Source organism: Ctenocephalides felis, unplaced genomic scaffold (genome assembly GCF_003426905.1).
Source record: "Ctenocephalides felis isolate EL2017-DRISC unplaced genomic scaffold, ASM342690v1 CF-g0.4_SCAFFOLD_01492, whole genome shotgun sequence".
NCBI classification, from domain to species: domain Eukaryota; kingdom Metazoa; phylum Arthropoda; class Insecta; order Siphonaptera; family Pulicidae; genus Ctenocephalides; species Ctenocephalides felis.
In genome coordinates, this window is record NW_020537646.1 from 14696010 (window position 1) to 14718283 (window position 22274).

General features: G+C 27.9%; 3 protein-coding genes across 4 annotated transcripts in view; all 3 read left to right on the forward strand.

The window, feature by feature from the left end:
- The first annotated feature begins 9399 nt into the window (after window positions 1-9399).
- LOC113370566 (DCN1-like protein) lies at window positions 9400-15869 on the forward strand. 2 transcript variants are annotated; one of them, XM_026611255.1, is made up of 3 exons: window positions 9400-9408; window positions 14546-15142; window positions 15475-15869. In XM_026611255.1, the coding sequence occupies exons 1-3, from the start codon at window positions 9400-9402 to the stop codon at window positions 15682-15684; spliced, it is 816 nt and encodes a 271-aa protein (XP_026467040.1). In that variant the 3' UTR covers window positions 15685-15869. The 2 variants fall into 2 exon arrangements, with proteins under 2 accessions (XP_026467040.1, XP_026467039.1); XM_026611254.1 differs by lacking the exon at window positions 9400-9408 and adding an exon at window positions 14106-14351 and having other exon boundaries at window positions 15475-15858.
- On the forward strand, window positions 11693-13828 carry LOC113370563 (60S acidic ribosomal protein P0). The gene is made up of 7 exons (XM_026611252.1): window positions 11693-11760; window positions 11928-12017; window positions 12093-12329; window positions 12399-12555; window positions 12778-12902; window positions 13030-13266; window positions 13510-13828. The coding sequence occupies exons 2-7, from the start codon at window positions 11964-11966 to the stop codon at window positions 13645-13647; spliced, it is 948 nt and encodes a 315-aa protein (XP_026467037.1). The 5' UTR covers window positions 11693-11760; window positions 11928-11963; the 3' UTR covers window positions 13648-13828.
- Window positions 15870-21014: 5145 nt separating the features above from the next.
- LOC113370917 (division abnormally delayed protein-like) overlaps window positions 21015-22274 on the forward strand; it is a 139499-nt gene continuing 138239 nt past the window's right edge. Inside the window, exon 1 of the mRNA XM_026611589.1 lies at window positions 21015-21311. Coding sequence (XP_026467374.1) covers window positions 21146-21311 — 166 coding nt within the window. The 5' untranslated portion in view covers window positions 21015-21145. The remainder of the gene's footprint in view (window positions 21312-22274) is intronic.

The following is a 22274-nucleotide window of genomic DNA, read 5'->3' on the forward strand; positions in this document are numbered from 1 at the left end:
TTATATATTATCATGATCAATAAATAATTATGTATAATAGTAAATGTTGTATTTCATAGATTTTCCGGATTCTTTTTATGAATTATAATGATCTACCATTTATAATTTTAACTCTTATTTATTACTTTTTCCATTTAGTGGTCAAGGTAGCCACTCCTTGGATGATTTCGAGAGTGGACTATGCCAATGTGCAGCTTTCGATTCTCCCGAAGGCGAAGCAGACAGATCACCTCTTCTGTCCCAATCACCAGGAGTAAAAGTTCCTTGCAACGAAGAAGGAGCGGCTTCCTGCAAGAAACTTTGCCTTGCACTGGCAAGAGCAGCAGGAGCTCGCGGGCCTGAAGTACTCTGCGATGCTGTTTCTCATCTGGACTCTGTCAAGGTAAAACTTTGCTTTAACTATATTTACCTGCTGAAACTATCACATTGATATAAAATATACTTATGATATACGTTTTTGGTTCATAAAGTATATTATATTTTAGTATATATTAACTTAAGTTAATTTAGATTTTTTTATTCGATGATGAAACATATTAAAATGTTTATTTGCAGCCAAATAGTCGAAATAGTATTTTTTTTTATTTCTACTATTTTGCTGCAATAAACATTTTAAGAATATATATACGTGTATATATATGTATATATATATATATATATATATATCTTGCCCTGATGTTCGTCGCAATACTCCTCCCAAAACGCGTTATATTAAATATTAAACGACCTATTTTTATAAAATTTTATAATCGCGATCACTTTGTCTGAAAATCGGCCAACATCTATTTCCCAAAACCCTACATGCTAAAGGTTTTTCAGCCTTAAGTTTTTTGATCAACTTTTTTTATTCAATTTTTTTATAATTTGTAATTATAACACACATACAGCCAGAAATTTAAATTTTGACTAATGTACGTTTATACAAAGTCAAAAAATAAACACTAAGCCCTAAAGTTTTTGCCTTTATTTTGTTAGTTGAGTTTTTTTTCTGAGTTTAAGCTTAAATTTTACTTAAATTTTTATCAAGGATGGCCAAAACAATTTCTTTTTTTTAATTTTGGGGTCAATTTTCTTTGTTTTAATTTTTTTTAATACGTAATTGAAAATAAATGCAAATCAAAATTTGCACCGACCTACCATAAATATACCTATCTGAAAGCTGATCATACGTCCCTGTTCGGTCGGGACAGTCCCGGATTTTTCATCTTGTGTCCCGTTTTTTTTTTATAATTTTCTGATCCTTCTAAATGTGAGGTGTAGTCCACCCCCTATTTTGTTTTGTAATTTTTGGACAGAATTTTTTTATAATATGGCATTACAAAATACATATAACCCAAATTTTTACTTTTTTATCACCAACCCCTATTTTTATAGCAGTTCAATCATTTTTTATCCGGCGTTATCTTTGAATATTTTGAACATAATTTTAGTTTCGATTTTTGAGTTTAAAGAAAAAGCTTGAATTTTTCTTTAAAATACAATTTATTATTATTAAGGGTTGTCCAATACTAATACTTTTTTAAATTTAGTCAACTTTTTTTATTTGAATTTTTCTAATTATTGGTATTGACAAAATACTTTTTACTTCAATGTACTATTTATTTTTATCAAGGGTTGTCCACCCCTAAAATTTTTAAAATTGTTTTTGATCAACTTTCTTTATTTCAATTTTCTGTAATTTGAAATTGAAAAATACATAGAACTTTCTTGACTTCGAAAAACTATTTATTTTTATCGAGGGTTGTCCACCCCTATTTTTTTAATTTTCGAATAAATTTACTTATAGTTTTAATTTGGCCTTTATTTTACATAATTTTAGTTAAGATTTTTTTTGAGTATTTGAAAATGGTTATATATTTTTTGTTAGCTGCTCCTTTCACTTGTGCACCACATTTGCAATCAGTTAGTTATTTTCGTACTAAAAATTTTATACTAAAAATATTATTTATGGCAAAACAACGTTTGCCGGGTCTATATAATATAATATTATTCTTAGATCTTAGATCCTTAGATAGTGGTATATAATATCATCCTTAGATCAAATATATCAAAATCTTATTGAATATAAAAATGTACAAATTCAATTAAAATGAAATCAGTCTCAGATAAAGCTCGCTCTAACACTTACTATAGTAGAGGGCATATTAATATATTAATATGTCCCAGGAATATTTATATGAGGCATGTTTTTTCAGTGGATAAACCCACTGAAAACTTATACGTTCACTTATATACCACATACTTACACATTCACCATCAGTCAGTTATTTTTTATACTAAAGATTTTCTAGAAATATTTTTTATGGCTAAACTACGTTTCCCGGGTCAGCTAGTATATATAATAATAATAATAATAATAATAAATGGTAGTCTGCCCGAAGGCAGGTCCATGGTGTGAGAGCCACCACAACAAATGATTTCCTTGCCCTTCATCCCATTACCACTATTCTCTATCCCCATTTTTTTATTTCATGTATTTTCCTTTCTAAACTTTTGTTTCCATTCTTCTTGATCATGCTTTGGCTTTCAGTTCTCTGTATTTTCTCTTCTCGCGTAAGTCGTCAATCATCTGCATTCTTCTTCTTCCCATTCCTTTTGTTCCTTCTATTTTACCCTTGACGGTGTCGTGTAAGAGAGTAATTAATCTTAGTATATAGATTTAACACTTTACTTCATTCCCTATCACTTTCAATGATAGAACTAATTTTCCTTTATTACCAAACTATTATTTAATTTAATTTAATTTAACTTTATTACTATTATTACATTTTTCAGGTGGCTATATTTATAAGAACTTGCGATGGTGACTGGACTTATACTGGGGTTACAGCTCGCGACCCAATTTGCTGCCATGATAACAAACCATTGCTGTGTCCAGGCCAGGCTTCTTATCCATCTGATCCAGAAGGATGTGATTTTGACGAGCCCACAGCATGCGATCTTCTTCATTAGAGGTGAATCATAAGTAGAAATTGAAAACTTGATGGTATTTCGGTACTTGATTCGAAAATCGTTGAAACATAATATATATCAACCACAAAGATTAGATATTTTGAGGAATTTTAATCCATGGAACACGGTTAAATATTCGGACAATGTTAGGAGATATTTTGCTAGAACCAAATCTTTGTAATGAGTCCTCACCGGTAAAAGAATTCGTGCTGTATAAATTTAAATTTTCATAAATAACACATATTGCAATTCACTTCTGTTAATATAATATTTGGATTAATTCTGTTAATTAATTTGAATTAACTCTGTTAATCTGTCTGTTTGTGTCTTTTCCTCTATTAGTAAGGACAGCTCGTGTGCAAAGATTAGAGTTCTTAACAGAATATACTATAAATCGGTTTAATATGGCATAACATAACAGAAATCAGTATACATCGGAGTAAATGATGAATTCCTTTCAAATTTTTTATCTTGACTATTCTTTATAATTAAAATAAAACATGAAAATAAAAATCGAATCAAGTCCAAGGCGCATATACCATCACAAAACGACCAACGGCAAGCTAATTCCTGACTTTTCTCGTTCTCCTATATTTTAAATATATTATCCTTATATTATATATTGTATTTTAATCTATTAATCATAATCACTCTAGCTATATAATTAATTTTTAATCACTTTTTGAGAATTTAGTTCAATTATATTTATTAACATTAATTTTATCGCATAAAAATCGGTGCAACATAATTTGAGTTGTAGTTACCAAGAATTTTATTCAATTATTGATTGCAAGATTCTAATAACAGATATATTAAAATAGCTCTTGAAAGCTGTCATGCATATAATTTAGATTAGAATTATTCAGATATTATTAGCATTACTTCCTATTAGAATATTACTTTACTTTTATATATAAGCTTGTCTGTGGTCATCATTTTGAGTAAGTTTTGTAGTTTTATTATCCTCACAGAGCCACTTTATAATAGTTTAAGTATTTTCTGGTTTTTACCACGAAAACTTACCGCAAGACCAATATGGGAAACAGTATTTGCACTTTAAGGTTTTCAAGCCATAAAATAGCAAAGTACCAATTTTTTTTTTCATGTGAATATTTCATATTTTACCTCGTATTGGGAAACTATTTTATGGCTTATAGAGATATATATTGATGAATAGTTTAATTTTTTATATTAATAATATAATACTATATAATATTATCGTAATTTAGATAACATGTACTTTATATTTAATCTATTTGCGCTTCATCTATGCACTAAATTTAATTGTCGTTAATAGTATCCTGAGACTGCAGTTTGATATGAAAATTTTATTAATTATATTTTAATTTTTGCTTGTTATGAATATCTATATTTCTAATTCGTTTGGACTGAGTAGAAAATTAAATTAATTTTCAAACTTAGCTTTTTTAATTAAATTAGTTCATGTTTTTGTTATAAAATTTCGTGAAAGCTTAATTGTACTAAACTTTAGTCGAACAAAAGAAAAATTTTTCATTAAAAAAAAAATGTTTCATAAAATATATATTGCATAAGTATGAATTTGATATACATTATGAAGTATATATTTTCGAAATACACAATAATTTAAAAATAATGCAATAGAGGACCCCACAAAAAACTACAAATTCTAAATTCTAATGATAAAATATTGAATTTTCTCTAAATGTTCATTAAAATGCAATAGATTTAGCTACTTATTATTTACAAGAACATAAATTAGTCATTTGTTCACTTTTTATCTTTAAAAATTGCGATATTTAGATCTTACTCTGAATTAATCAAATTTATTATTATGCTTGCATAAATGAAGTGCTTTTAGAACGCAGTATTAATAAATAATTAGACTTAATTACTAAATAAATAATAGCAATTGACCAATATATTATTAGATTTTGAAATTTAGTTTATATTTTTAATGCTTAGTATATTGAAACTTCCTAATTATAATGCTACAATCGCATCAATTTGTTAAACCATACTAAGTTTATCGGTATTTCTTTTTTTTTCTGATTAAATTTATAAATAAATTTGCGATAGCTTAATTGATCTTATTTGGCAAAAAATCGACAACTCATACTTCAATAGCAAAATTTATCGGTATTTTTCTTCCTTGAATAAATTTCTAAATCAAATCGTGAAAGCTTAATTGGTCTAAACACAAGGTATTTTTTTCATTGTTTCATAAAATATATATTGCATAAGTATGAATTAGATATACATTATGAAGTATATATTTTCGAATAGCACAATAATTTAAAAAAAAAAATGCAATAGAAGACCCCACAAACACACCCTCATTGGTCGAACACAAGGTAAATTTTTCATTGTTTCATAAAATATGTATTGCATAAGTATGAATTTGATGTACATTATGAAGTATATATTTTCGAAATACACAATAATTAAAAAAGAATGCAATAGAAGATCCCACAAAAAACTACAAATTCTAAATTCTAATGGTAAAATATCGATTTTTCTCTAAATTCCAATTTCTCTAAAACTTTATCAATGTTTAAAGATTGTATTATTTTTATTTAATATTGTAATTATTGGCAGATTTCGTGAATGATTAATAATATTTTTTGTAAAAAAACGGTACTTATCTGAAAAGCAAAACGTTAATATTGAATTTAAATTTTTTTAATATTTACTTAACTTGGTAAGCAAAAATCACATACTTAAATAACTTTTTTTTAAAAAAAATAGAAATAAATTTATGATTTATACTCAGACTATTAAACCCTGGTTTATAACAATTTTCAAAAATCCAACGCAAAATATTAATACTTGAGTTGTATTTCATATTGATACGGTTGTAGCAATTTTGTATAGAATCATTCGTCAATTTTCTAGTTCCTTACAAGAAGTATTCAACTGTGATTTTATTATTTTAAAAATATTTTCCATTAATGTTAAAAAATAATACACTAAACCATCATAATATATAAGATATAAATCACCAATAAGAGTCTGTAACAATTGCAGAAATGCGCGAAAATAAGCATTTTAGAAGCTAAAACCGATACGTTGCACGTTAAAAACTAATATACATATTATTAATTTATAGATATAAATATATAGTTAATACGAATTTTACACTATATTTATCAGACAGAAAGCATCATATTTAAATAATAATTAAACGACCAAAAACTCATTAAACAGGTTATAGAACCAATCCAAAACTTTTTTATATAATAGATTAAAATCATTTTTGAAAACAATAATAATATACATATTATTAATGTTTTCAAAAATAATTGTATAAACAAATAATAATATACAATATGTATATTATTAATTGTATAAACAATTAATAATATACATATTATTAATTAATAAGCATGATCTTTAAATAATAATTAAACGACCATACACTCATTTAACAGGTTATAAAACCATCCAACACTTTTTTATATAATCGATTAAAATCATTTTTAAAAACTGAGATATATCATGTAAAATTATGTAAATAATTCCAAAAGCATAAATCCAAAAAGCTGTAAAAATATTTTTAGATTAGATTAATTAGTAAAAATAGAATTGACCCAAATTCATATTAAACTTATATTATATTATTACATCATTAATTCGTAAGCTTTTTGTTATAATTATACGTCTAACGGGACTATTAGTTGTTAAATAATTCACGTCTTCTTATTAGATATTATTAATTAGTTATAATAAATAATTTAGCATTTAGGCCTCACCAATAATGCAATTGTTAAGTTAAAATTAAAAATAATATATTTGCATGCAACGTTGCTCCTATTAAAATTTAATCACTATACTATATAAGTTTACTAATTCTTAGACATAATGGGCATAAATGTGTACTAACCCGGGAAATTTGAATTTTAATTAGATTGAAAAGAGAACAGCGATTGTGATTTATGTAATATTTATATTTACTGACAAAATTATTGAAATTATGTAGTTAAGGCACTAGTATATTATTTTAAGAAATAGTTTCATTTTGAGCAATTCCATAATCTCCTACAATTGATGTTTTATAGTTCTCGATCGATTTTTTCATTAACTATTGTAATTGGCATTAAATTCATAAAATTATTGATTTCCACATTTTTTATACTAGTTAAGCATTATTAGGTCTTCCATAAATTAATTTAATTTAGTTCTATTGTAATTTTTATATAATTCATTTTCTTTATATATGTTAAGGATAGATATACCATGATTATATATTGACATTATTCTTAATTTTAGATTATATATTAAAACTGTCATTATATTAGATATTGAAGGAGCTATGAGATATTGTAATAGCTTATTAATCTTATATATAAGCCATTTATTTCAGTACTAACAATAAAACATTTAAAATATAAGGCCCTGTAGTGCTCCCTGCTAACAATGAAACACATTAGAGAAATCAAAACAATAGTATATAGTTATTGCGAATTAATATATCTGTTATTAGAATAAGTGATCATATAATTACAAAGTATTCTATATAAAAAAATATCTATATCAGTCACTAAAACATTACAAGTAAAATTTTCTAACTGACGAATATATAGATATAATTATTTTTATGTAAGAAGATTATTAATGTTGTTTTTATAATTGGACTAAATTGCTTGCACTACTTATATAAAATGTAATTTGAAAACTTAGATACTTTTATGCATGCACAAAAATGTTAAAAAAATATAAAAAAATGTTAGATATGTAGAATAATAATTATAATCAATTTATAAAATAAAAATGAGCATCCCAAAAACGTAAAATTGTGTTTTGATTACGCAGCTTAGATTAAGAAGTTTAATTTAAATTGTAAGAAATCTATGAGAGGATTTTTTTTTTAAATCTTACTTAAACTTAAAATATAGATAGTCAACAAACGGACAATTAATACATAATTTAGTAAAGGTACATTTAAAAATTTATCTCTGGCCCATATCAATGTTAATTTGTACTTTACACTACGCTACGATCTTAATCAAATTTATTAAATTAAAGTAAATTTATAAATTAATTTATATATTTAATGTCATTTTTAAAATGACAGCTACAAGCCAAATTATTTTTATTTTTTTATTATTTTTTTCTGATTTTATTGTTTTAAATTTTGTTGTACCATTTTGAATTCAAAATTATTCCGATATAGATTTATTTCTATTATATTTAATACTTTTGTTAGATTATATTCAATGTATGCAAATAATTAAACAAAAGAAATGCATTTTACATAATAGTTTCGTGAAAATGACATTTAAAAAATTCTTCAAAATTAAAAGTACACGCTCCACTGCATTTTGTAAAACTAAGTAGAAAATATTCATGAGTGAAAAAGCACATTTGAATCCTATCTGTTGGTAAAGTATAAAATATTCTTCTGTTTAGATTTGAACGACTAAATTAAAAAATTATTAGTAAAAACGGATAATATGAAAGATTTGGAAAAATTTAAAGTTCATTTGCAATAAGCTTTGAATGCGTATCACATGAAATTCTGTTTAAAATTTGTTAACTACACTAATTTACAAGGACTTGTGTATAAGTTATTTTATTAATAAAAGGTAATAGAAGAACTTAGTGTTGTTGCTGAGCATGCTAAATCTATAAAAACTATTTTTTATTTATTGGTTTATTGGCTTTTTTTATGGCAACATTAATATCAGTGGTGTTGTGGCAGGTCGTCCCGGTACTTCCTCTTAAGACAGGAACGGCCTAAGGTATATATATATACGCGTTCCGGTGAAATAATAGGACAACACCACTGATTATTATTAATGTAAATATTTTATTTCATTTTTATATTTTGATTTAAAACCAAAATGGTGTAAATAGGTCAGTTATTATGTTAATTTGAGTGCACCATGCAAGAGAAGTCATGTCATCCACTAGACGGGCGTCAATACCGTTCTACCCTTCCGCGGAGCATGAAGTCAAATTACAGGTATCACACTAAAATATATATATATATATATATGACATGATTTTTGGATACTAGGGATGAAAATAAGATACTTTGCCGAAGAAACCGTATTTCTAAAATGAATTCTGATGACGTATGCATTGACCCAAAGATTGGGGGTCAAATTTTGAAAAAGCCTGCTATAGCCTTTTTAGATTTTTGTGGGTAAAATTAATCGATATTTACTGCATTTGCTACGTAGTTGTTCTTATGGGAGTAATATATCTTTGCTATGGGGGTTATAATATCAACTAGGACAAAAATATTTTGGGGTGATGATTTAAAAAGTTCCCCGACCGCTGACCTAGAGGCTGTTATGGCGACGACATTAGAGAGCCGTGGGAAATTTTCCAGTCTTGAAACCAAAAAAGACTTCAAGCAATAATTTATAAGTTTTACATAGTTTTATTTACATATGTTATGATTAAATAATTTTTGTAATAAAAAATAAATCGCCTGTTTTTGTCATGTCAAGTATACCATAAATGATGCAAGTTTTGTATGGCGGACTTCTAAGGGGTGGCCCCAAGATTAACCATGGATGAATCGGTTTTCCAAAGTTAGTGGTGTTCGGTCATACATTTAGACGCGATTGGAGCACTCTAAATGGGTTAAAACGAAATTTTTCAAAATTTAACGTTTATCTTTGGGTCATTGCACGGGACATCAGAATTCATTTTAGAGGTATGGTTTCTTCAGCAAATAATCTTATTTTGATCCCCAGTATCCGAAAATCATATGTGCATAAGCGACTTTTTTTAAGCATTCAAATTGACCCTTTCTAATATATATATACATATATAATTTATATTTATATATAATATATTTAACAGGTTGATGTGTGGTGGTTTGAACGTAACTTCTCGCAAGGTCGGTACGGTCCAGATAATCGAGGGAGTAATGCGTGCACTCTTATTGCCTTGCTCTGCGCCAGGAAATGTGCAGCTGGCTGTATAAAGGTGATCCTTTTGGATTTTTAATTAAATCAATAAAGATTTAACGAAAGCCTGAGCAAACCCGATTATTTTTCGTAATTTTTGGAAAAACAAATTCAGGATTCTTTAATAATTTGTCAAATATTTAATAAACAATTTAGACTTGCTGCGGCCCACAATCACAGCCAGTGTGGGAGTATCAGATCTATTTTATTATATGTATATATATAGTGTGTGTGTGTTTATATTTATTTACTAATTTACAATTTAAAGTTTTATGTTAAATCATGAAAAAATATTAAATTAAATTATCAAATGTGGTTTAACACAAAAATAATATAATTCTGCAATAATGGTTTAACTTAAACTTTCCTTATCTACAACATTATCAGTTTTTTTAAACACATTTTTCATTCAGTACCAGTAGCTTTTTTCTAGTAAAGTTACTCCATGTATAAAATATGCAATATTATTATCTAATTTTTTATATCTATACTTCAACATTTTAATAGATGTATGCAGATTGCAATTTAAACCCAGTACTAGTCCTTGCATTAGCAGAAGCAATATTGGAGGGAAACGACATACATCGAGAACTGCTGACTTCTGGTGCTATCACTCATGTAAATCTCACCATTCCAGAAGCTCTGGAAGGCGCTGCAGATTCTTTAGTTGGACTTACAGAATGGGTATAGAACTATATATATATATTATTTTATACGATCATGCAATTGAATCTGTTTAAACTAAAATTAAACATGATAAATTTATAAAACAAGATTTCAAATTCCACATTTCTTTCTTCAGTTATCAACTGGATAAATTTTATGACCTCTTTTTACAGAAATCATTGATTTACTTACTGGATTTGGGCGATACTTTATATGACCAAATGAAAGCAGGCTTGCGCTCCTGGTGGGGAACATCATTGGGAAGAACGTTAGATTATGTGTTTGTGGTTCTCATATGTGACAATAGATCGATATTATTTGTATTTCAAAGAACACTTGAAAAGGTATTAATGGCTTAATTTTTGGTCCTAGTATAATACAATAATAATTTTGATGTTATAGGCTACATTGATCGATTCACATAGACATCTAGATCATGGTTGTGTCATAGCACAAGTACCAATAATGAATTTACATCATTTATGTTTTTGGCATAAAAACATGTTAAAGCACTGTTACGGGTCTAAACCTGATTGCTATGAATTGTCATTCTTGTACATGAAACCAGGAAAATGCGCCAAAGGATCAAGTCGTATTGGCAATGCCTTTAAACATCACGAAGTGCAGGGAAATAAACAACTTCGCCAAAATAAGCTCAACCATAAATACAAATTTAGAAAAAAGTATAAAAGGCGATAAAAATTCTATGTTGAAATTGATTAATCATATTGTGTATTCACTCATGTGCTGTGCTGTCTTGTAATGTGATAATAGTTGAATTTTACAAATATATTTTTACAATTACTTATTACTTATATTTATTTATACCTTTTTTTTGCCTTTTTTAAAATCACGACTAGGATTAATTAATTTAGTTTACATTCTTATAGGCTTTCCTGATAAATATATTTATATGTGTAAAAATTATATATAATATTATATTTTAATTAAAACTAACGATATATTGAAATGATCTTCAAACAGTTTTTTTTTTTGTTTCTTTCATGCTTATTTCCTACCGTTATGCTTATTTATCTATGCTTACTTCCTTACCCTATGTTTACATATCTATGCTTTTTCTTCCGATCTAAACTTTCAACCGGGCTAATCTATCTATGATTCGCTTATCTATGGACATGGATATTATTTCTCATCTGGTAACTCTCACTGTCTACAACATCCGCTGATTGAAGACATTCCGCCATTGCGTTTTCGGACCTTGAATAGATTATTTACTTTGGTGAGTTGTTTGGAAATCTTAAATTATAGTAATAATCCTATTTTCCCAATATTTGTTATATTGCAAAAAGTTCATAAAATTTTATTATTCTATCAATTACTGGTGAATTATGGAGTTTACTCTTATTATGTACACGTTTTTGACATATTTCTTTAACCTCTTTTCAGTCCTTAAATTTCAAAGAAGTCCCTACGCGCACGAAGATGGGTAGGGAGGACAAAGCCACCTGGAAGTCAAACTACTTTACTAAGCTCGTCGTAAGTAATACAAAGTGAATGTCAATAGTGAATAACCAAGTAAAAAGATGACACAATATAAATTAACTTTTGCAGCAATTGTTGGATGAATACCCAAAATGTTTTATTGTGGGAGCCGACAATGTGGGTTCCAAGCAAATGCAACAAATTCGTATGTCTTTGCGTGGAAGCGCCGTTGTCCTTATGGGCAAAAACACCATGATGCGAAAAGCTATCAAAGGTCATGTTGAGAATAATCAGGCTCTTGAAAAGCTTCTTCCTCACATTCGTGGAAATGTAGGATTTGTATTCACCCGTGGAGATCTTGTTGATGTAAGTAATTATTTTAGTTTGTTTTATATTGATATTAATACTCAATAATAATTGAAAACTTAATTTTAGATTCGTGATAAATTGTTGGAAAACAAAGTGCGTGCTCCAGCTCGTGCTGGTGCCATTGCTCCATTGTCTGTTATTATTCCAGCTCAAAATACTGGTCTAGGACCCGAAAAGACATCTTTCTTCCAAGCTCTGTCCATCCCAACAAAAATTTCAAAAGGTAAATATTTTATATAAATAATCCATTACATACAATAACAAATGATGTTACACTTTCCGTCTGAAAACGGACCTAGCTGAACTAGTGCTAGAGTATAGCAGAACCCTCTAGTTTATGGACCGTTACAGTTGAAAAATGCCTTGTGCTGTCTGAATGTCCAAAAAATACTTTCAATTTGCTGAATTGTTTTTTGTTGTTTTCTAAAAATATTGCTTTCCCCAGGTACTATTGAAATCATCAATGATGTCCATATCTTAAAACCTGGTGATAAAGTTGGTGCTTCAGAAGCTACTTTGCTTAACATGTTGAACATTTCTCCCTTTTCATATGGTCTTTTGGTTGAACAGGTAAATATTGATAATTTATCAAGAATTGAGTTTTATTCATAAAACTTCACATTAGCTTATCTGTAAATTTGCTATTATAGTAAATTGTCTTAATTTGTTTGCATTTTAATTATCTTTTTTTTTACAGGTTTATGATTCTGGAACTATCTTTGCTCCTGAAATCTTAGACATCAAGCCTGAAGATTTGCGTGCTAAGTTCCAAGCTGGAGTTGCCAATTTGGCTTCAGTTTGTTTGTCTATTGGTTATCCAACTATTGCTTCTGCTCCACACAGCTTGGCTAATGGTTTCAAGAACTTGTTGGCCATTGCAGCCACTACTGAAGTTGAATTCAAAGAAGCTACCACAATTAAGGAATACATTAAGGTAATTTGTTTAAACATCAAATTACACATATTTACTATAAAATTTCTAACATAATTTTACACTACATGCCAAAATTGGCATGTAATGCCTGATATTTAATAAAATACTACAAAATGATGTTAAAACCTTGCCGAAGTTAATCAATGATGGCAACATGTTTCAAGACGGGACTGATACTTTTAGATCATCAATAGTATTATATATGTTTAAACTTAGTTTAATTTGCAATTATTATTCTTGCAGGATCCCAGCAAGTTTGCTGCTGCTACTGCTGCCGCTCCAGCTGCTGCTGCTGCAGCACCTGCTGAATCCAAGAAAGAAGAAAAGAAAGAGGAATCTGAGTCTGAAGATGATGACATGGGTTTCGGTCTCTTTGATTAAGAACTTGTTCCACAATATTAACATTTTGGGAAATCCATATTTATATGAATATTTACATATTCAAGTCTGTTTGTGATTATTATCTGTAAATACTTGTCTGAACTTTGCGCAGTTCTGTGGCAATTTACAAGATTTTATTTGTAAGCATAACTTTGTATAATAAAATATGGATGAGGATAAACTTGTGTTCTTTTATTTACAATAAAAACAATATATTCTACAGTACTTAAAATTATTTGTCAATCTTATTTCTTCATTTATTTTTTTATTCAATTATTAAATTCTCAAATTATATCTTCATACAAAATTTTTAACAATATATTAAATTAAAACATAAATTGGTCTTCATAATTGTTTACTGTAATTTCTCAAAAATATATTTTTAGTGTTGCCATATTTACATACAAGTGCTTTTGTCAAGAATCGTTCGTCTGTTGGCTTTCTCCCAATGTCTAATGACCATTAAATAATATTTGTGTAGGGCTATTCATCGAAGTGCAACGCAAATCTCATATTTTTTATGATTTTTGTAGTGCAAAGAACAAATTATTAGTGTTGTTGTTATGTTAATATAATATTGCCGTACCTTTTTAGGTTATGATAAAATTGCAGCATTTTTGTGCATATGTGCATGTTCATCGCATAATTTCAATGCAAATAACATTTTTAAATTAATATTCTGGCTTTAGTTGGTCACAAAAATGGTGAGTTTTTGCATATTAATTATTATTTTTGGTTGCATTTTTTTTTTCATTGTAACAGATCTACTACATTGTGATTCTTATCTGTCACAATTTGTCTCTTGCGCGTAATATATTATTTTTGCAACTTCTATATAATATATTCACATTTTTATTATTTCATGCACATTATTTTATAAATATTTATATATTTTTAGCACAAACTGAAATCTTCACAACGGGACAAAGTTAAAAAATTTATACAGTTGACACAAACTAGTGAAAATACAGCTATTTATTGTCTTACACATAATGATTGGAAATTAGATATTGCCAGTGATAACTATTTTCAAAATCCAGATGCTTATTATAAAGAACCTAAAGTAGTTATAGATAGAAAAAAATTAGAAGCTCTATTTCAACGGTATCGGGACCCTATTGAAAATGACAAAATATCAGCAGATGGAATAATGAAATTTTTGGATGATTTATGTCTTAGTCCAGAATCTAAATTAGTTTTAATAATAGCTTGGAAATTTAAAGCAGAGACACAATGTGAATTCTCTAGGGATGAGTTCATAAACGGTATGATGGATTTGGGTGTTGACAGCATAGATAAATTAAAAGCAAAATTACCATTATTAGAAAATGAACTCAAAGATATAATGAAATTTAAAGAGTTCTATCATTTTACTTTTAATTATGCAAAAGACCCCGGACAAAAGGGCATTGATTTGGATATGGCAATAGCATATTGGAATATTGTATTAGCTGGTAGATTTAAATTCCTGGAATTATGGTGTAAATTTTTACAGGTATGTATGAAGATTAACTATAGTTTTTTTAAATCACATTCAGAATCTCCTATTTAAAATTAGACAACTACATATTTCTACGATTTAAATTTTTTTTTGATAAATGTGAATATATCGTACTGCACTCTCTTCAATATTAATGTAATTTAGTAACTTATCTAAATTTATTTTTATTTTACCTTTGAATTAATGTTGAATTATAAACTTGTACTTCAAAACAAATACCTACTTTATTTCAGAAATAATCAGTTGAAAATTTATGTCTATTAACAAATGTATGAAATGATACATCATATTTTATCATATTAATATTTCAATTATTTATTTATTAGGAACATCATAAACGCTCCATACCAAAAGACACTTGGAATTTGCTATTAGATTTTGCTTCACATATAGATGAAGATATGTCAAATTATGATGCAGAAGGTGCATGGCCGGTATTAATTGATGATTTTGTTGAATGGTGTTTGCAAACTAAAAGTGGTCGAGACCGAAATTGTGATCAAGAGCCTCATAGCACCGGCCTTCATTATGGGTAGCAGGTCATAAAAGTAGAGAAATGACCTTAGTAAAGATCATAAACCTTGCAATAATTTATTATTTCTTCGTTATTTTTATATTTAAATTATTATTTTTATAATGTTAGAATATTATATGTAAATAACATGAAGCTCTGTTTGTTTTTTATTTTAAAAAGATATACACTTCATTATGAACCAATCATTAAATCAGGGATTCAAAATTCATGTTTCATTTCAGTGGAATCACTTTACATAACACAATAGTTCTTTTGGATATTTTGAAAATAGTTTTTAATCCATAAAAAAAAAATGCTTTGATTTTCAGACAGTTTTTTGGTCAAATTATCAAATAGCAAGGTGATGTATTTGTTATGATCCAATCCTATAAATCCTTCTTGAATAATTCAAGTCCTGTTTGTAGAATATATGTTATGTGGATAACATTTATGAATTGTATTTTTGATTTGAGAGAATTTATAACAATATATAAATATAAATCTTCTTTCCCAATAGTGATATGTGGCATTGTACATTTTAATGTTTTAGAAATAGCAGAAAATAACTGTAAATAATAAAAATTATTTAGAAATTAATTATTTGTATTTTTAATTCTTAAATGGAATTTACTGGTAGTATAATTAATTGTTAACAATTATTTTTACAGTTTTATTTAAAAGATGTGCCATAGATGAGAAAATGTTATTAACAATAAATGCATTTGTAAATCATCCTTAAAAAACTGTGTGAAATTAAGCACCAATTGGATACAAATCATTTAATGTTATATATTACAATATTGGGGATTGGGATGACCGACTATCCATTATTACTTCAACTTAGCAAATAATACATTGATTTTCAATTTACATAGCTACCAATAGCTACTCAAAATTTTCTTCAAATAATTCTGTATATGGTTACATATATGAACTTGTATATGTATGTATCACTATGGTGACATATTGATATAATAATAATTCAAGAGTAGAGACAGTAGAACAATTTTGATAAGTTCATTAGTTTTAATATAATAAACACATTAACATTATTTCAATTAAAGAATCACTATGTCAGAAAAATTCAACTCGTTTGAATCTGCAGCATTCACGTGTATTTTGTTTCAAGCATCTAATTCACTAGGATTATTGCGTACTGCATCCGGTGAATCAGGAATACCAAGTCCTGGACCTGATCAAGGAATGAGCCTGAAAGATCGTGTTCACAGAGATATAAAACGGCCTACAGTTATGGAAGAAAGGAGTGTCTATGGACATAGTTATTTATCGAAATTGCTGAAGCTTTACAGAGACCGGTGAGTATATGTAGAAATAATTTGAAATAATAAATTCTTCGAGTTTATTTATCTATATTTATCAATTTAAAAACAGATTTTACTTACACCGCGTACTCAATCAAGTACTAGAGGAAGTGACTTCTGAAAATTCAGCTTCATCACTAAACAATGCAATAAAAGAAGCGGTAGATAAAGATATAGAAGAGCAGTCATTACTTTCAGAAGCAGCAAATTCGACGCAGAAGCTACGCACAATTACTGCCCAACTGGAGCACGATAAAGCCCAGAGCAGATTTCGTTTGGGAAGAGCGCACGTTGAAATTAGTAATTTAGAACATAAATCCTATGCAAGTATAATATGATTTATTCATATATTTTTGTTATTATTCATTGTAGTAAATCGACCATATATTGCTATACTTTTTCAAATTTTGGCATAACATTCTTTATTAAGCATCGATTTCAGCGTTAGGAAACCATTCGATGTTTATTAAGAAACTTGTTTCATTAATTTTTTAACATTTAAAAATATTATTTATTTTCAGGATTCAAAATTACTGAGTGATATTAAATGCAATTTAGTATCACGTTGGGAACAATCTCGCCGGGAGCAACTGCAGCTATGCAGGCAGCAAGAAGAAGCAGCAATCAGGATGAAGAAAAGTGAATTAGATGTTAATTCTTTACAAGAAAAGCGGATTCATGCAGAGAAAACGGCTTTCTTCGAACGTATTATTACGGTAAAAATATAATAATAATAACATAAGCTTAGTTACAATGTTAGTCATATTATATACCCCAAGGAATGGTTCAAAACTTGTTTATTTTGTCTAAAATCTTCTATTAACATCCCGATGGGGAAATTATAGTAATCGCAAAAAAATTGAAAATGAAAATTTTTATATATCTTTACGTTTCAAAGGTTTTTTAACATTTTGGCATACCTTAGAAAAAATGTTTAAAAGTGTGTGTGTATATGTGTGAGTGTGTGTGTGTGTGCTGCGCGGATACAAATTTTCGTCGACGATTTCGGGAACGCCGATCAACCGATTTGAATAATTCATAAAACATTCGATTCGTATTGATAAGGAGACATGCTCATTAGTTTTTGGCAAAGGCAGGTCTAGCCGTTCCGAAGATACGGGGCAAAAAGTGCCAAAAACGGTAATTCAGTTTTTAAGAGAACAGAGCGTCCGATTTTAATAATTTAAAAAACATTTTACTTGTATTGACAAGATGAAGAACTGATTAAATTTTTGGGAAGGCAGGTTCAGCGGTTATGGACTCTCAATAAAAATACGTTAAAAAAATGTCATTTGGCGGTGAAAAATGTTTATTGGACATATGTACATCAAATTATCAAATATTTTATAGAGATTTCAATAATATGTACACGTTTTGTGTAAATTTTTTGGGTTCCGTACCAAGAATTTTAATTACGGTACGGAAAGTTCCAGCAATTTGCCTTAAGGCACCCCACTAGTTATTGTCTTTGTTTTAGCAATATAAAGAATTAACCCATGTTTGGGAGGAGTGTCACGCAGCAGACACCAAAAAGCGCGACGCCGAATTGCGTAGCGCCAACGCTAGGTTACGTGAATTGCGTAATTCAGCAGAGGAACTACGCACCATTTTACAGGGAAGAAATCAAGAAATGACGGATTATATTGAACAACGCGATGCAAAACGTCGAGAAGAGGAAAATGCTTCGCGAAATGAATAATGCAGCTATTAAAATTCAGGTTTGCTTCAGAGGAATTATTAATTTTAGTTATATAAATTTTGCCTATTGCCAAAAATATGTTGTTAATTTGAACAGACTAGACTATAAATTATTTCAAAGACAAATGCAAGAGCTCAATATTTCTTATTGTTATTGTTGCATTTTATCTTGAACATGGTAATGCCTTATTATTCTTTTAGTTCACCTCGGAATTTGAGATACCCAGCTGTAAGTCTGTAAAAGTTGTCTCAAAACCTACATATGTTGCGTACACCCTACCGTAGGTGTTGAGACAACTTTTAGGGTACCCAGACTTACCGCTGGGTATCTCGAATTCTGAGATTCTTACCTAATTTAAGCTTAAATGACTGGACTATTTACGAAAAATGTAGATTAACTCATTTCGGTCTATGATATCTATGTACTTAGTGTGTATTTTACCAACGATTTATTAAAATTGCAGGCGTGGTGGAAAGGTACGATATTTCGTAGAGCTCTAAGAAAGGCCAAATTAAAAAGCAAAGGTATGCACTTAATATTAAAAAAGATTAATTCAATAAATATATATTACATATAGATGATAATGATAATTATTAAAATATTTATTTAGACCGAAAAGCAGCCGAAGGAAAATCAAAAAACAAATAAATCTCTGCAACGTTAAGAAATAATATAAAAAATATTTTTATTGCGTGCTTTTATCACATTTGTAAATGCCAATAAATCAACACGATTTGTGGAAACATATTTTTTAAGATATTTATGTATCAAGATATAAAATGTGAATAAACTAATATGTTTAGCAAAGTATTGGTGTTAATAGCAAAATGCTTGCGAACTGTATTCATTGATATTTAATTTTTGTGAACAGTTTCAGTTACGTGTAACAGTTATTCAATTTATAAATACCAATTTAATTTATATTATATAAATGTATATATTAATAAATATTTATAAAAACATTAGCATGTTCCAACAATGTGGCGTTTTTTTAAGTTTTATTATCAATTGACGGTGTTAGTTTAACCCTCCGTCGGTCGGCGTGGTCTGGCCAGACTTTTTTCGACCTCAATTTAAAAAAAAAACTTTTAGTAATCCTATCGACTTGAAATTTCTTGACTATTCCTAAAATTTCATTAGCTGTCGATCAATGAAAAAATCACGACGAAAAAATGTACAGAAGGATAATTATAAGGATATTAACTTTTTTATACTTCGAACGGTCGAAGTCGTCTGTCTAGCTAGACCACTTATACATTTTGTATGAAATATACGCTTTTTGATATATGTAAACCAGTATTTTGTCTTTTTGTCTGGTATTTTCTATTCAAACTGCATTTTATATATTTTTTGCTATGTGTTGTAACATGAATGTTAGTATTTTCACGACGATAGAGTTCCTTGAAAACATACAAAACTTATTGGTCATCGCAAATATTGAAAATCGGATGAGTTATGCGCACATTATCAACAATTTTTATATTTTCAACTTGAATTTTACAGCTCATTTCAAAGGCGACACACCTCACTTCGTTTTCATTTGAATTTCACATTTATTTCGAAGAAGGCGAAAAAGAATAAATATTGTTTTTCATTGATATAAAACAGAAAAATAAAAATAATACAAAAGCAACGATTTTTGTATAAATATAATATATAATTTTTTTTATTATAATTAAGCTCAACACATGCAAAAGACGGTAAATAAAGAAAAAATCTAAACTATAAATATTTACTACTAATAATCGTTAATATATAAGACACCAAAAACTCATTTATCCCATATAAATGCATGTAAAATTAATGGTGGTCCAGCCAGACCACTCCGACCGTTCGAAGGTGAAAAAATATCCGACCGACGGAGGGTTAAAGCTAAATGTTGCACTGAGCTGTTCTCAATTTAATATTCTTTACTTCTTGTACTATTTAATATTCTTAATAAATATATAATTATTCAATATTTTAACTAAAACCACCCATCTCAGTAGTAAAAGAATTACCTAAGATGGCGCAATAATTAGCAAGATGACCACGCGGTATATTACAATCAAAATTATTATTCAAAAATAATTAATTTAAGATAAAATATTTTATTTTAAAATTATTAAAGTTTTCTGATAATTCTATAATATATTTTCAGTTCAAAAATAGCGATATTTTTATAAATTGCAGTCAAAATCGGTCACATTTGTCCTTATTTTTAAATCCATCGCACGTTCGGCTTTTCTCGGCGCGAGTTCCGTCGTCGCCCGAGGATCCGTTGAATCCGAAGTATAGACTCGGTACGCGCAGCTGGCCATAATCCCGTGCGCAGTTTAGTCCATTTTTGACAGTCGGGTAACATGGTCGTTTTGAGTTTCATTTTACAATAAAGTTTATTATTAACTATATAATAATATTGGAATAAATTTTTAATTGAATTGTGTTTTATTTTTTATTAGCTTAAGACTAACGTTCATAAAATGGTTGAACAAATGATGTTTTGCAAACTTTTAGTGATTAGTGTTTGTATTAGTTTTGTATTGAGTGCTAATTTGTATAATTTAGATAGGACAGAAGAATGTGCTAAAGCTACAGCACTTCTTCATGCCATGCACATAGTGCCGGATAATGAAAATAATAACAAAGGTAATTTGCATGGATTTTTAATTTATTAAATAAGCTTTTAACGTCTTTAAAGCTATTATATGTTACATCATTTTTTCATATTTTTTATTTTATCGAGTCGGGTTTTTATTAAATTCAAAAATTAGTTCATAATACACATGTATTTCCGGTTTATTTTCACGATTTACCAACTTCATTAACTAAAACTTTTGACATTTGTAAATTTCATCTGCATAATTCTGGATACTTCAATATTTAATTATTATTACTAATTATTTTTATTTTTTAATAATTATATAAATTCATATTGATTGTAACTCTAGCCGAATAATATAAAAGTCAGTCAGTTCACAATTTTATAGCGGTTGATACTTTTATTACGCTATTATCTTTATTTGCGTAAATAAAATTCAAAGTATTTTAACAAGTCATATCAAAAGTGTATAAAATTGTATTTTATTATTTTAAATCTTAGTTTAAATTTTTTGCGTGATATTATTATTAATAATTTTAATCATTGGTCGTTGATTATAACGTGAGTCCAATGAAATCAAAGTGTTCACATATTTTCCAATAGGTTATTTAATATTCTTAAACTCTTGTCATGTTATAGTAATAGTATATAATATAATATTTATACTATAAATAAGTTTTCGTTAAATTTATTAACTTATAAAGTGAGTCCGATCAAATCAAAGTTTTCACATATTTTCCAATATGTTATTTAATATTTTTAAACCTTGTCATGTTATGATAATTGGCTCTATTTATACTATAAATAAGTTTTCGTTAAATTTACTAACTTATTTTTGCTCCACTGAAATAAATATTTGTAGAAATATTCTTTTTTAATTTTTAGTTTTCTGCTCATTTGTTGTAAAAATCTTTACTTCCCATGACTTTTACATATTTATTATTAATTTCATGAATATTAATGGATGCTCGACTCGATTTTTTAAAATTGTGAATAGAAATTATATAGAA